This window comes from Lepidochelys kempii, chromosome 17 (genome assembly GCF_965140285.1).
Source record: "Lepidochelys kempii isolate rLepKem1 chromosome 17, rLepKem1.hap1, whole genome shotgun sequence".
In the NCBI taxonomy this organism is placed as follows: domain Eukaryota; kingdom Metazoa; phylum Chordata; order Testudines; family Cheloniidae; genus Lepidochelys; species Lepidochelys kempii.
In genome coordinates, this window is record NC_136396.1 from 1086301 (window position 1) to 1102686 (window position 16386).

Consider the following 16386-nt stretch of genomic DNA (forward strand, 5'->3'; position numbering starts at 1 on the left):
GCTGGTGAATGAGGGAAGATGAAAATGGTCAAAGATATCCTGACACAAACAGAAACAACTTGTACCCAGCTATGAAGAGAGCCACAGAGAGACAAGCATGGTCTGGCAAGCTCCATGAGCCAGAAGAACTCAGACATGGTTTCAGGAGGGAGTGCAGGGACTACCCATCTGATCTCAACTGCCTTGCAAGAACAAAGGGGTGACATTGCATTTCCAGCTTCAGACCAGCATTTCTCTGATCACCTAACAACAAGAAGATTTTCCAATCCAGTCCAGTACAAGGGAGACTTGGCGAAAGGCCGGGAGGCTAGAAGGGCCCAGAGCCCGTCTCCAGTCAAACTGTCGGTGACTGTGAGGGCACCGCACAGAGAGGTATCGCCTATAGATCTGACACGCAGCGCAGTCCTCGCCACCTCACCCAGCTCTGTCACACACCCTTCTCACTCTCACCACTAGCACTCACACCCATCATAGTCATTTAGAGAATCAACAGCAAAATCAAGGACATTATGCACAACGAGCTATGTTAATGTAGCGTTAAGGCTGAGACATGAATCACCAAAAATTAAGACCCTCCATAGGTATTTCCAATGTGCCCATTACCTTAGTATCTTGGCCCTGAATAGAAAAGTAAGAACCCCACTACATTTAGTCTGTAAGAAGGCATCTGCTCTCCTCACTCCTTTATGCAGCTGCTGGTGGCATTCTATTGCTTGTTTGCAGAAATGCAGCTGATTTGTCCTTTCAGTTGCTGCTGCTGAGGAGGAAGGCTTGTGTGAAGAGCTGCTTGCAATGAGCTTTGAACTCCAGTTCTAATAGTCCCACTGTAACTGTAACTTTGCCCCATTGCATTTATGTGCTACTGCAAAAGGGCCTATCATTACAAGGGTCTACAAGACTGGGTAAGGGACACATTAATCAAGAAATAACTAGTATTGTCCAGGGAACAGAAAAGTCTTGTGGCTAGAGCACAGGACAGGGAATCAGGAGACCTGAGTTCTGGTCTTAGCTTTGCCACAGGCTCTCTGTGTGGCCTAAACTTTTCATTGCTGTATGATACTGTCCTACCTCAGAAAGGGTATAGAAGGCTTAATTCATCACTGGTTGTAAAGCACTCAAGACCTCCAGAGAAGGACAAAGTATTATTTAATTATTACAATGCCTCTCTGCTCTAACTTTAGTTGCACCTATGGAGCATGTTGCATGATAATGTGAGGAACAGTCTACTACGATGCATAACCAAAAGACAAGGCCACTGTGGGAACCTTAACTCTGCACTTCCTGACAGGGGTGATTAAAATCTCTGACTCTGAGTAACATTAACACTTTCTCAAGGAATTGAGAGAACTTGGACGGTTTGCTCCACTGGCTCATGTGTGCTCACCAAGCGTCACCCACCAACTATCCCATTTCAAACCCAGACACACACACAAGGCAAGTGCAGCCAGGAAGCAGGGACCCAGCTCTTGGGCTCACTTTGCACTACTCAGCTGTAAAAAACCTAAAAACCAATGGAGCTGGTCATTGGCTCAGCCACTTTCTTGCTTCCCTGAGTAGGAACATGCCATGGCAATCCAGCCATCAGGAGGCCAGTGCACCAGCTCAGCAAAGGCTAGAGCAGTGGTTCTCAAACTTTTGTGCTGGTGACTCCTTTCACATAGCAAGCCTCTGAGTGCGACTCCCCAATAAATTAAAAACATTTTTTTATATATTTAACACCATTATAAATGCTGGAGGCAAAGCAGGGTTTGGGGTGGAGGCTGACAGCTTGCAACCCCCCATGTAATAACCTCGCAACCCTCTGAGGGGTCCTGACCCCCAGTTTGAGAACCCCTGGTGTAGAGTGTCAATGCTACACATTTCCAGGAGACTTCAGTGCAGCTGGAGAAAGAAAGAAAAGGAGAGCTAAACCCCAAAAGACTGCATGCACAAAAAAAGCCCCTCAAACGAAAAAGCAGTATTATAACCCAGGAACGGCTTTGGCCCTCTGTGATCTAGCCCGAGGCAACAGGCTGCCCTCAGCATCCAGGCCTCCATGCCAACAGAGAAAGGAGCCAGAGCCAGGATACCTCAGAAGGAAGAGGGTTGCATTTGCTGAGCTCTGCTGCCCCCTGGAAGATACGATGTGGTAAACTGGCAGAAGAAACCACACCAAACCTCTAACTAGCCATTTATACGGCGCTACAGGCAAATTACAGGACTTTGCACTTCACTCTTCTTGGTGATGACGATAATCAGCCCAGTAATTTGTCCTTCTCCAGCCTTTTTCATCTCACGGTCTCAGCCAAAGGGCTTTACTAACCTGATGGCCAGCCCCCTCTAAGGCTGGAGTCACTATCCCCATTCTACAGAATGGGAAAGGAAGGCACAGAGAGGGAAGTGACTGGCCCAACGCACACATGGAGGGAGTGCAAAGCTGAGCAGAGTCCCCTGCTCAATAACAACATACAGAACACATGTCCGTGCTAGCATGCATTTCCTGGGGATGACGGCCTCTGTCCACAGAACAAACACTCAGTATGTGGCCTCTCAGCTGAATATGCCAACAAGGGTCCAACGGTGGGGGCTTTATGATGCAGTCAACAGGATACCAGGGAACAGACTCAGGATAACCCTTTTCAGTCACCATTGCCTTGGACTGGATTTGAAGTAGCACCTAGACGAGAAAGGCTCAGGAATCGGAATCTCTTTCCCAATTCCCTGAGCCATATATAACAGAACAGCTATTTTACAGTATCACACACAATCCTGGAGTGAGGGGGCTTTGCCCTCTCCCTATCTCGCTTCCCCACAGATTGGGAGCATGTGGTGAAGTATGGTGCCTCAGGTATGCATGGTCCCAAGCGCACCAGAGTCAGCACAGAGGAGAGAGCACTGCTTAGCTCTGACCTTGCCGAGTGCTAAAGCTGGTGGGGAAGGCAACGAAACAGTTTAGATTAGTCTATAAGAGAGCATCCAAAATCCTGGCACATGTTCCCCTAGGACAGCAGTTGCCTCCCGGTCCCTCCAGTGAACTTGAGCTTCATGTGATCAAGGGCTGAGGGTCTCTTTGGTTAGCATTGCCTCACTCTCCTCTGTGCTTGGCACAACCTCATTAGGAGGAGAAACAGCACCACACAGTGGCAAGACAGAGCACTCCTCAACCCCCTTTTAGTCACTATGCGGGAAAACACGAATGAGAATGACAACACAGAGGAAAGAATGAAGGAACAAAAATAGAAGAGCTTCATACACTGATCCCGGTGTAAGATGTTCATTTCTTAGCGCTCCTCACTTTCACTTCTGTATCTCTGGCAGCAACAGAGAACACAGGCCTTCACTAATGCAGTGGGGTGGGAAAAGCCATTCCCAGGCCTTGTGTGTCAAGCACATGCATCAATCCAAGACTAATAAGAAAAACAGGCCCCCAATCTGTGCTGACATTGCCAGAGAGCTGCATTTCAGCAAGGGCATAGCAACGCCATAAACAGAACGAGGCTTCAGTATTCTTAGTGCAGCTGAAGACAACAAACCAGTTCTAACAATGAAACAATCTTTGAGGAGCTGTTGGACCTGCCCTGTGTGAAGAGCGTGTCTCCCACCCCCAGTCAGGTATCCCCCTAGCAGCTGTCTCCAGAGAGGCTGCTCAGAGTTCTTATGCAAGGTCTCCTGCATGCAAGATATGCCAAGAAAATGTTTGCATTCCTAGAGAAAGGCAAAGCTCCAAGCAGGTGTCCTCCTAACAATTGGCTTGTTCAACTTACACATTCATGGGCCATATCTGACTAATCGAGTTCATTCAGACTCGCCCTTGCTAGGGACACAGATGGGACCTATGAGAGATGCCTTTGGTTTATTCTTTCCTTTGCAGGAGGAAATGAAAGTATCTGGCTTCCAGCACAATAAACAACACTCATACTACACCTACAACAGAAGATAAATCCCTGGCTTTCACCCTCCCTGAGCACAACTCCGACCAGGTGGCTCTAGGGAAAATGTCCCATTTCCAGGAAAAGTCCCAAAGGCTGGAGGATCCCCAGCAAACCATAGCTCCTCAGCTGCCGACCTCCCCATTTCCCATCGCTTTGTGTCACTTAAATTAAAGCCTCTCAATGGAATTTTTTTGCTGCCTCTTCCATCTGTCTCTTTACAATTCCAGGAACAGCAACATGACGTTACCAAAGAATAGATGATAACCACATGCCTTAAACACAAAAAGCACAAGGTCACCAGCTCCTTAGCTTGACCCGGGCACTGCTGGCATAAGAGAAGTCAAAACACTGGAATATTTAGCAACAAGAAAGCAAAACAGATGCAGTGTCATTCAACTACATTCCAAACGTATGACACCAAAGTCAACAGCAGTGTTCCACAGTACTCACATCACTAGGGCTGAGGTTCCCAAGACCATTGTCCTGCTCAGATTCCCTGCCGGATTCATGACCATGGGAGCAGCGGGGGTGGGAGGGATGAATCCAGATCTCCAGCCGAGTGGCGTCATCTCCAACTTGTCGGAATGTGGACTTCTTGCCCGTCCCCCATCGGCTAGGGCTCAGTTCCAGCACCTGATGCTGCTTCTGTTCCATCTGCTCAGCCTGTGCAGACAAGAGACACAGATTCAGAAACCTCAGGGATCATGGCTCAGGAAAAGTAAGTTGTCATTTCATTTACCGGGAAAAGAATCTGTCAGAAGCCAGCTGTTTCCCCAGCTTGCAAAGCACAGCAGCTGCCTACTCTATTGTTTGACTGCTGGTGTTTAGTAACCTCAGCTCTGGTGAAAGATGCTAGATTGAGTGCCCCGGAGTTTGAAAGACTTTATCTAGCCACAAAACACCTACACAGCCAACCTGTCACACCTCTGATCCGGAGCGTCCACCTCTGAGGAGAGGAGAGGAGAGGAGCTCAGTCTCCTGGCCCATCTGAACACTTACTTGACTTATTTGATAAACCCACCAACGAGCATGCCAAGTAGTTTGGTGGTGACTGTGATGAGGTGGATCCCTGTCTCACTAGGAACTGGAACAACTTTCAGTCCCTGCTTAGCTAAGATGCCCTTTAACCAGTGACCCAGAGATGAAAAAGCCCCAGAGCTTATCAGTGATCTCTTGAAGCACTCACCGCTCTTTGGAGAGAAACAGGAAAAGAAGCTTCACTTTGGCAGCTGAGTCTACTTTCCACCCTTTCTCAGAACTATGCAAGAGTCAAATCCAGACCCAATAGCCATTTGTCAACCCCCCACCAATCACAAGAACATAAGAATGGCCCTACTGGGTCAGACCAAAGGTCCATCTAGCCCAGTATCCTGTCTACCAACAGTGGCCAGTCCCAGGTGCCCCAGAGGGAATGAACAGAACAGGTCATCATCAAGTGATCCATCCCCTGTCACTCATTCCCAGCTTCTGGCAAACAGAGGCTAGGGTCACCATCCCTGCCCATCCTGGCTAATAGCCATTGATGGACCTATCCTCTATGAATTTATCTAGTTCTTTTTTGTACCCTGTTATGGTCTTGGCCTTCACAACATTCTCTGTGCATTTTGTGAAGAAATACTTGCTTTTAGTTGTTTTAAACCTGCTGCCTATTAATTTCATTTGGTGACCCCTAGTTCTTGTGTTATGAATAGTAAACAACACTTCCTTATCTATTTTCTCTACACCAATCATAATTTTATAGACCTCAATCATATCTCCCCTTAGCCATCTCTTTTCCAAGCTGAAAAGTCCCAGTCTTATTAATCTCTCCTCATACAGAAGCTGTTCCATACCCCTAACCATTTTAGTTGCCCTTTTCTGAACCTTTTCCAATTCCAATATATCTTTTTTTGAGATGGGGCAACCACATCTGCACACAGTATTCAAGATGTGGGCGTATCATGGATTTATACAGAGGCAACATGATGTTTTCTGTTCTATTATCTATCCCTTTCTTAATTATTCCTCGCATTCTGTTCGCTTTTTTGACGGCCGCTGCACATTGAGTGGATGTTTTCAGAGAACTATCCAAAATGACTCCAAGATCTTTTTCTTGAGTGATAACAGCTCATTTAGACCCCATCATTTTATATGTGTAGTTGGGATTATGCTTTTCAATGTGCATTATTTTGCATTTATCAACATTAAATTTTATCTGCCATTTTGTTGCCCAGTCACCCAGTTTTGAGAGATCCTTTTCAGTCTTAAGTAATTTTGTATCATCTGCAAATTTTGCCACCTCACTGTTTACCCCTTTTTCCAGATCATTTATGAATAATATGTTGAATAGGACTGGTCCCAGTACAGATCCCTGGGGGACACCACTATTTACCTCTCCCTATTCTGAGAACTGACCATTTATACCTACCCTTTGTTTCCTATCTTTTAAGCAGTTACCAATCCATTAGAGCATCTTCAGCATGCCCCAGTGCAAGAGCAATACACCCCTAGCACTTGGCAGGAAGCACCTGCAGTGTCAGCCAGCCCAGCTCCAGGACATGGCAGGAGGCACCAACAAGGAGGGAGCAGCATCAGGCAGCCCCGCACCAAGACTCACCTTGCGTTTTGTCTCTTCAAACAGGCTCATGAGACTCTCCTTGGCTGTGAGGATGGGGTTGCTGGCAGCCAGGCTGCGCATGTAATAGTACACAGCATCCAGTTTCCTCCTCTGCAGAAACACAACCAGAGACATGTCCCACATCACTCTGGAGCATGCAACCCCAGGCCACCTGTCACCCTGTACCTCTTGGCACACCCACAAGTGCAGATTGTCATTCACAGCTAAAAACAGAGCAGCCACGTCCTGCTTCTAAAGCACATCCCAGATGCCACGGGGCCTTGGACTCCCCCAGGAGAACACATTTACCTGCAGCCACCAGCGCCAAGTCCAAGCCTCCGTGCACCTTGGGGAGTGCAGGTAAAACATCAGGCCACAGGCCCAGTGAACCTGGCACTGAAATGGGCCAGTTTAGTTGGTGACCATAGAGAGTATCGGCTGAAAGTCCCAACCTCACTCTGTCCCTCAAACTGCAAGTCTGTCTATGGGATTTGCTTTCCCCTCCATTACCACTGTATCTAAGCACCTCACAATCCTCTCCGCCCCCCTGTGAAGTAGGGAAATGATCTTCTACACATCTTATAAACCAAGGCCTAGAGAGACTAACGGACTTGCCCAGGGTCACACAGAAATTCTGGGATGGAGCTGGGAACTGAACCCAAGACTCCAAGCCCCAAACTAATGCCCTAACTACTGGACTATCCTTCCTCTCAGCATCTTCTTTACTGCAGCGGGGATCAGGGCTATTTAGGTGGGTTATTACTAAAGGGTGCCCCAAAAGGCTTTGAACCTGCCAAGACCCACTCAGGATGTAGAGTTTCTCCTGAAAATTGACAGCCATACAGACACCCGGAGCAAAGCAGAGAACTCAGTGGCTCTGCACGCCGCTCCAGGAGTCAGGGTGGTCCATCAGCAGTTGTCAGGGAAATACATCTCCGAACCCTGCTCTGTGTGACACAGGACGCAATTTTCAACTATTCTGTTTTAACATGGCATCTTTCAGAGCTCATGCATTTCAGCAGATGTTTGGTCACCGATCCCTACACTCTGGCCTGACACTTCCACTGTCTGCCATCAAATACACTTTTCCCAAAGGCCTCCCTTCCCAGAATGTTTAACAAACCAGACAGCAGAATCGCCTCACTGGCAAAAGCTACCCCAACTGCAGCCCTAAAAAACTACATGCTAACATCCCCAATGAACACGCTGCCCTGTGTCTTTCCCCAGCCCACAGCCACCTGGTTCAGGACAGGACTGTTTAGAATGTGAGCTCACTAGGACAGGGACTGTGTCCTCAGGGGTGGAATCAGGCAGCACAAAGGGTAGCCAGCCAGCCCCCTTCACACACTAAACTCTAGCAGACCCTTGCAGGGTACAGAAATGTTGCACATGTGGCTAGAAAGGTTACTTTGGTTACGACTATGGGCACCAAATTCAGACTTACACTATAAACTCTGAAAACAAAGCATGCAACTGAGCTGTAACTACCCCAGGCCCAAAGACTAGAGCTCCTGCTGCCCATATCTGACTACATGGCCTATGGTGCCCTCATCATTCATAGCACAGCCCCATCATTTGGTGAAAAGCATGGTGCAGGTGCTCCCGCACATACAGCCACCTCCCCAGGAAGGACGTCCACTATCAGCCAAGAGGCCACACCGCTTCTAGTCCCACACGCCCAGAGACGCTCTTACCGTGTAGATAGCCAGCAGAGCCAACTGATTGTACGGACGGCCATTTTTGGGGGCAATGTGCTGAGCCTTCAGATACCAACTGCGTGGGGAGAGAGACACACAGTAGGTGACTGGCAAGAAACTGCAGAGACCCAGACCATTATTAACAACACAAAGAATCCTTCCCTTCATTTGGGGCCCCTTTCATCACTGGCACATCCAAGGAGGGCTGGCCCGGCCCTCTGCCCAGGTGGCAAGGGCCTGTGAGCGCATGTGCAGCCAGCACCTCTGCTACAGCCCTGGTAAGCCCCTTTGAGAGCTGTAGTCTCCCGACGGGCACACAGTGGAGAAGGGCCACCAGATGAAGTATCGTGTGACTGCCTGCTGCAGATTAGGGCAAGGAATGCTCCTTGCTCGCTCTGAAGAAGATGAGGGAAGTGTCTCCCAGGGCACCCAGCAGGAGGATAGGAGGGAGCCAGGTAAGGCTACCCAGTGGAAGCTGAAAAGGGCTCTGCTGGCTGGGACCACGTGTTTTGCATTGTTTTATTCGTTTTGAATCCTTTTGTGATGGTAAAGCTACCCCGGACGAAAGGGCCTGGCCTGAATGGTAGTTTGCCCTTTATTTTATATTCCCTAGCGGGTGTATCTGTTCATCAGTACACACCAGTCTATTCCCCATGCCTCTGACCCAGGGAGAGGGCTGGTCATATGGCGGTGAGCCTCCTAGTCCCCTCCCTCCCTCACCCCATGCAGAAGAGTTCCACAAGAACACCAGGCAGAAAGTTTCCAAAAAAGTCAGAAACCTGCAGTGGCTAAGCTAGTTCCCCTGCTCTGCATATTGTCCCTTATAGACAAGCCCTGCTATGCTTTAGGGCTCTATTCCCTTTGCTCCTCACTGTCAATGCCACATTATCTGCTGCGCACACTGGGCTTTGCCTTGCCTACAGCCCTGATCAGAAGAGGGAATTTATCACAAGCAAAAATAGAGTGACAAGAGGCAACAGGTGCCACCAAGTCATGCTGCAGCCAGAACACATGAATAATGTGAGAACCTCCACTGGTGAGAAGCCGTCAGCAGGAGTTCAGCAGAAAACAAGCCAGCCACACAGACTGCACCGCCATGACTTCAGAGCGCAGCACAGCACAGCTTCCACATTAACACTCCCTGACGGGGGGCAGAATCCATCAGCCAAACAAGCATGCTTCTTAGGGTGGCAGATTAGTCTGTCCAACATTTACTGCATCCTTTAATCTTGTTGGACAGTAATCAAATGGGAAGCATGGAAGGTCTGCATTGGCCACAGGCATAACTGGATGTGAAATGAGGTGATGCCCGTGTAGCTAAGTACGGTAAGAACTCTGCTTAGGGCTGAGGGGGAGGGTACGGTACCTGCGTGCTTTCCCATAGTTTGCTGTGTCGTTCGCTTGCTCCCTGTACCTGCAAATGTCCCCTTGGCAAATCATACACCTCTGGGCACTGATCAGTGCGTACTTCACCTTGAAAAGAAACATTCAATACATGCTATGGAAACTCTGCGGCCATTGCTCATCTGTAGGCGTGCAGCACACAAGGACTCCACGTGCCACCAGAGAGACGGGGGTTGCTGTTTAGCTGGAGTTCTTCTGAAAGGCGCTGCAAGAAACACTTATTTTCTCATGGCACATGTTCAGCATGTGCAGCAACAGCAAAGCTCCCCTACCCACTCCCATCTCCCCTCCCATAAACGCCCTGGAGGAGTCAGGGGAGTGCAGACTCCATGGCTCATTCAGGCCTTGGGCTCTCTGCTGAGACTGCCTATCAGGGCATAGTTGTGATGCGGACACCTACCCACTAGGAAATGGAGCTGGGCTGAGAACACCACTTGCTAGGTGAGCCCACTCATGCTCCACCGCCCAGGGCTGACATGCTACTAGGTCACATAGAAGTGACACTGCTGTTCTTTCTCTCCCATCATTGACCTGGCCTCAACATAGATACAAAGAGGATATTCAATAAACGAGGCACTAATCATGGTTCTTTCTAACACCTACTCCCCATTCGAGCCCTGGTCTGAATGCTGAGGCAGAACAAAATTCTTCACCTTTGCAAAGAAACATGAGACCAATAAACACATTGGAGCTGTTTAACTCTGAGTTATCAGAACAAGTGAGCAAATATTCCTGAGAACATGCTGTCATCGGTATAAAGAGCCCCCCACTTCTTGATGATGCCATGATAGAGTTTTCATCAGACAGCTCTCATGTGAGATACCAAGGACAACATGTCCTGGAAGGGAAGCCTACTTACCATCTTCCGCAAGGGCTTGCTGCGAATGGCCATCCCATCCATATAATCCTCCAGTTTGAATTGGTATGACACCTGCAGCTTCTGAAGTAAATTGTCAAAGAAAATAGTGCCCTGCAACAAACAAGCAGACAAATGTGATGTCCCTCAATGATCGTGAGCACAAAGCCAAGGTCTGTCACAGCCACAGGTGAAAGAGCCCAGTTCGCTCACAGCCAGCACTGCTGGGTGGAAGGCAGAAGAGAGCCCGCTCCCTGGGGATTTGTTTCTTAAAAAAAAAAAAAAAAATTACCTTCTTCTAGGATCTGTCATCCAGGGATCTAAAAGCATCTAACAATGACATCTTTGGGAGGCAGATCAGTATTATCTCATGGGACAGGAAGGGAAACTAAAGCCTTGCCTCCGCCAGAAAGGTCCAGTGGTTTAATTAAAGGTGTGATTTAAACCAATGTAATTCAATCAGTAGAAAAGTCTGTGAATGCTCTTATTTAGTTCAGTTTAAACTAGGTTTACTTTGGTTTATTTTAAACTAATTCCTAACTGACTTACACCAAAACAAATCAAGCCTGGTTTAAACCATAATAAACAAGAGGGTCCACACAGCTGTTGCACAGGTCTCTAGGCTACCTCTATACTGCACAGTAGGGTATTTGTAGCTCCTTGCCACAGTGAAAAGCAGGCTGAGTCCACACTGCAGTGTGTAGCTACACTAGTCCGTGAAACGCTCTGGAAGAGAGGAGACAGTGGGAAAAGACCGCAGCAACATACCCCTGCCAGAGCCTTTCCCTGCTGCTGGAGACTTTTCAGATTGCAGGGAGAGGCTTCAGCAGCAGAAAGCCACCACAGCCTTTCCCCATGGCTGGGAAGATCTCCAGCAGCTCTGTGCGGCATGGACAGGCTTCAGAAGTGGGGAGCTGCTGCCTCCCCCTGCCAGAGCCTTTGCCCAATCCCAGTCTTTTCCGGCAGCAGGGAAAGGCCTTAGCAGTGGGGAGGCAGCCAGACATTACATGGCTAAAAGAGCAGCGGAGACACGGCTTGGGCACGTAGAGAGTGGTGTGGAGTACGTAATCAAGTGCACACCCAGACTCTTCAGGCATGTCTTTACGTGTCTAAGCTGTGTCTCACCGTCTACACTGCTACATATACCTGTGCTCATGGGGCTATATGCGTATGTACACTACACACCGCTGAAAGAAGCATGCAGTGTAGACGTACCCTTAGTTAAACTGGCCCTGAAGAAGAGAAGTGATCTGCCAAGGTCATACAGAACTGGACCAGAATGTAGGTGTGCTGACTCACCACAGCCCTGCTCTAACAACTAGAAAACACTTCCTCCCAAAGGTCTAGCCAGCCTCAAACAGGTGTTTCTTTTCTTACCTCATCGAGGAGCTGAAGCAGTTTGTTCCGAATTTCCTGCGCATTCTCCCCTAGTGGATCTTTGAGGAGCTGACGGAATTTCTCAATCACCTGATAGAAGGCGTTCTTCCAGAGCAGCTGATCCACATTCTGGTTATCGGAGAACTCAATATCCATGAGGATGCATCGTTCATACAGCTGCAGCATCTCCGCTCTAGAAGGAGACATAGTCAACAGCTGACACAACAGCAACTAAACGGCTCTGCCCCATTGTGCTAGTTTGAGTGCAAACTCAGAGCTGCCAGGGAACATTTGCTGAACTGCCTGCTACTTCCCCATCCAACACAAAAATGAGATGCCAGCAACCTCTCACTGTTCCATTAGACAGCAAATGAATCCCCTCACCAGTACACTCCTGCAGAGAGATCTGAACAGCTGCAGTCACACACTTCTCCCAATGCAGGAGGGTGAGTGGGAAAGGAGCCACTCTCTGTTCCTTCTGGCCTGTCAAAGAGAGAGGGTGCTCCTGCCACAGCCTCACTGCTGGGATCCTCCAGGCAGGAGTGAATCTTGGTACTGAGAGGGGAATGTACAGACTTTCAATGACGATCCAATGCATGGAAGCCCTTCCCACACTGCTGCCTTAGCCCCCAAATACCTGTTCATTCTGAGCACTAAATTTAGCAAGCCATGGAAAGAGATAACTAGAGGGCAGGGAAAGTCCTACCATAGAAAGAAGGGTGCATCAATCTCCCCTCCTCCCAACCAAAAATAAGTCACAAATTCATGACAAAAACAAACAAGTAAACAAGAGACTTTATTCTCTTTGTCTCTATTCCCCCCTACACACTCCATTTCTCTGTGATTAACTGCAACTGGGAATGCTACACCTCCCCAGTTAGACCACATAAAAGGGGGGAAGATGAGAAAGAGACTCTCTGCCACAGAAATCAGGGTCTTCCCCGCCATAGCTCTCCACTGGCGAGGGCAGAACTGTTCCCTACATTATGTTCTCTAGAGCTTGAACCATTCCAGCTGTAAATGACTCCACAGCCCTTGGGAGATGATCCCGCTGTCAGAAAGATTGCTCTACATTCAGTCTACATTTCCTTTGCCCATCGTCATCCCACTGCTCCAATTTTACCTTGTTGGACCACCTTAGCTAATTCTGTTCCTTATTAGGTGTACACAGCTCACAAGAACTGGAGAAGGGTTTTGTCACTTTGCCAAGCTACAATATATACTGAGCTGTTTTCACCTCTCCTCACAAACAAGTTCCTCCAGTCCCCTCATTGTCAAAATCTATAAATAGTAACAAAAACCAGTGAGTAAGAGACCCAGGAGGCAGAAAAAGCAGGGTCTCCCCCGGCCACAGACCCCTCCACATGCCCCACAGAGTACAGGCAGGAGTAGCTGTGGCTCTTGGCTACTAACCCAAAGCACTTCCATACAGCCCTCTGAACCACAGAACAGCAGCAACCTTCAGACCAACAGTCCCATTTCCCTCCCTTCCCAAGACTGGTAAACATGAAGCTACAACACTTCAGTCAAGTCAGGAAAGCATGACAACATACAGGTAAAGGGATTCCCAGGGGTGCCTTTGAAAACACTCAGCTGGAAGAATGACGACAGAGTGACCCACGACATCTCTTCTCCTTGGCTAGGACTCCCAATCAGATCCTGCTCTAGCCGCCGCACTCCCAGGCTACCCATGTACAGTCATTTCTCCTTGACACATGACCATTTGTCCCCGCTGATAGCCTACGTACGCTCTCTGTGAAGCACACTGTAACTTGTCATCACACTTCTATTTGCCAGACTGGACTACCATCAAATGTTTGAGATAGTCTTTTCTGCACACAAGTGAGCTGTACAGCTGGGGTGCTTGGCCCAGAAACATGTAATGTAAAAGTGGATGGGAATCTGGGAGGCAGTGACCATGAGTTGGTTGAGTTCAGGATCCTGACACAGGGAAGAAAGGTAAGCAGCAGGATACGGACCCTGGACTTCAGGAAAGCAGACTTCGACTCCCTCAGGGAACGGATGGCCAGGATCCCCTGGGGGACTAACATGAAGGGGAAAGGAGTCCAGGAGAGCTGACTGTATTTCAAGGAATCCCTGTTGAGGTTACAGGGACAAACCATCCCGATGAGTCGAAAGAATAGTAAATATGGCAGGCGACCAGCTTGGCTTAATGGTGAAATCCTAGCGGATCTTAAACATAAAAAAGAAGCTTACAAGAAGTGGAAGGTTGGACATATGACCAGGGAAGAGTATAAAAATATTGCTCGGGCATGTAGGAATGATATCAGGAGGGCCAAATCGCACCTGGAGCTGCAGCTGGCAAGAGATGTCAAGAGTAACAAGAAGGGTTTCTTCAGGTATGTTGGCAACAAGAAGAAAGCCAAGGAAAGTGTGGGCCCCTTGCTGAATGAGGGAGGCAACCTAGTGACAGAGGATGTGGAAAAAGCTAATGTACTCAATGCTTTTTTTGCCTCTGTCTTCACTAACAAGGTCAGCTCCCAGACTGCTGCGCTGGGCATCACAAAATGGGGAAGAGATGGCCAGCCCTCTGTGGAGATAGAGGTGGTTAGGGACTATTTAGAAAAGCTGGACGTGCACAAGTCCATGGGGCCGGACGAGTTGCATCCGAGAGTGCTGAAGGAATTAGCGGCTGTGATTGCAGAGCCATTGGCCATTATCTTTGAAAACTCGTGGCGAACGGGGGAAGTCCCGGATGACTGGAAAAAGGCTAATGTAGTGCCAATCTTTAAAAAAGGGAAGGAGGAGGATCCAGGGAACTACAGGCCAGTCAGCCTCACCTCAGTCCCTGGAAAAATCATGGAGCAGTTCCCCAAAGAATCAATCCTGAAGCACTTGCATGAGAGGAAAGTGATCAGGAACAGCCAGCATGGATTCACCAAGGGAAGGTCATGCCTGACTAATCTAATCGCCTTTTATGATGAGATTACTGGTTCTGTGGATGAAGGGAAAGCAGTGGATGTATTGTTTCTTGACTTTAGCAAAGCTTTTGATGCGGTCTCCCACAGTATTCTTGTCAGCAAATTAAGGAAGTATAGGCTGGATGAATGCACTATAAGGTGGGTAGAAAGCTGGCTAGATTGTCGGGCTCAACGGGTAGTGATCAATGGCTCCATGTCTAGTTGGCAGCCGGTGTCAAGTGGAGTGCCCCAGGGGTCGGTCCTGGGGCCGGTTTTGTTCAATATCTTCATAAATGATCTGGAGGATGGTGTGGATTGCACTCTCAGCAAATTTGCGGATGATACTAAACTGGGAGGAGTGGTAGATACGCTGGAGAGGAGGGATAGGATACAGAAGGACCTAGACAAATTGGAGGATTGGGCCAAAAGAAATCTGATGAGGTTCAATAAGGATAAGTGCAGGGTCCTGCACTTAGGACAGAAGAACCCAATGCACCGCTACAGACTAGGGGCCGAATGGCTCGGCAGCAGTTCTGCGGAAAAGGACCTAGGGGTGACAGTGGATGAGAAGCTGGATATGAGTCAGCAGTGTGCCCTTGTTGCCAAGAAGGCCAATGGCATTTTGGGATGTATAAGTAGGGGCATAGCGAGCAGATCGAGGGACGTGATCGTTCCCCTCTATTCGACATTGGTGAGGCCTCATCTGGAGTACTGTGTCCAGTTTTGGGCCCCACACTACAAGAAGGATGTGGATAAATTGGAGAGAGTCCAGCGAAGGGCAACAAAAATTATTAGGGGTCTGGAACACATGACTTATGAGGAGAGGCTGAGGGAGCTGGGATTGTTTAGTCTGCAGAAGAGAAGAATGAGGGGGGATTTGATAGCTGCTTTCAACTACCTGAAAGGGCGTTCCAAAGAGGATGGCTCTAGACTGTTCTCAGTGGTAGCAGATGACAGAACGAGGAGTAATGGTCTCAAGTTGCAGTGGGGGAGGTTTAGATTGGATATTAGGAAAAACTTTTTCACTAAGAGGGTGGTGAAACACTGGAATGCGTTACCTAGGGAGGTGGTAGAATCTCCTTCCTTAGAGGTTTTTAAGGTCAGGCTTGACAAAGCCCTGGCTGGGATGATTTAACTGGGAACTGGTCCTGCTTCGAGCAGGGGGTTGGACTAGATGACCTTCTGGGGTCCCTTCCAACCCTGATATTCTATGATTCTATGTACATATTACGATTAGCATCTTCAGGCCGTTTGACAACAGATAAGGTGTTGCTGCCACTGCTGTTTCAAGGATGCCCTTTAAGAAGCCCTGGAATATCTAATGCCGTCTGCAGTAAAACATAGCAAAGTCCTGTCATGTCCCTCCATGGAGCTTGGATTGTGAGAGTCCAAAAAACAGGTAACAGGTCTAGAAATTAATTCACTTGCTGAACCTGCTGTTGTCAGCTATGAAAACAAGTCACCAGAGAAGCCCTGGAAACAAGAAGGTCACTGAGTAAACATGGAAGCTGGAGAGCAGGAGCTGTTGCTGTCATCAAGCTAACTACACACAAGGGTGCCAATTTCATTTCTTCCTCACTATGTGGCAGCATCAGGCCATTCCCACTGGAGGGCACAGAGTTTA

General features: G+C 48.5%; 1 protein-coding gene across 6 annotated transcripts in view; it reads right to left on the bottom strand.

Moving 5' to 3' along the window:
* SMG6 (SMG6 nonsense mediated mRNA decay factor) overlaps nucleotides 1-16386 on the bottom strand; it is a 165353-nt gene that overhangs the window by 142917 nt on the left and 6050 nt on the right. For 5 of the 6 annotated variants that reach the window (XM_073315350.2, XM_073315355.2, XM_073315352.2 and 2 more), the window contains exons 3-8: nucleotides 11842-12034; nucleotides 10468-10578; nucleotides 9571-9677; nucleotides 8202-8280; nucleotides 6508-6618; nucleotides 4362-4574 (exon numbers count right to left, since the gene is read on the bottom strand). In XM_073315350.2, coding sequence (XP_073171451.1) covers nucleotides 4362-4574; nucleotides 6508-6618; nucleotides 8202-8280; nucleotides 9571-9677; nucleotides 10468-10578; nucleotides 11842-12034 — 814 coding nt within the window. The remainder of the gene's footprint in view (nucleotides 1-4361; nucleotides 4575-6507; nucleotides 6619-8201; nucleotides 8281-9570; nucleotides 9678-10467; nucleotides 10579-11841; nucleotides 12035-16386) is intronic. The other variant, XM_073315354.2, reaches the window with a different exon arrangement.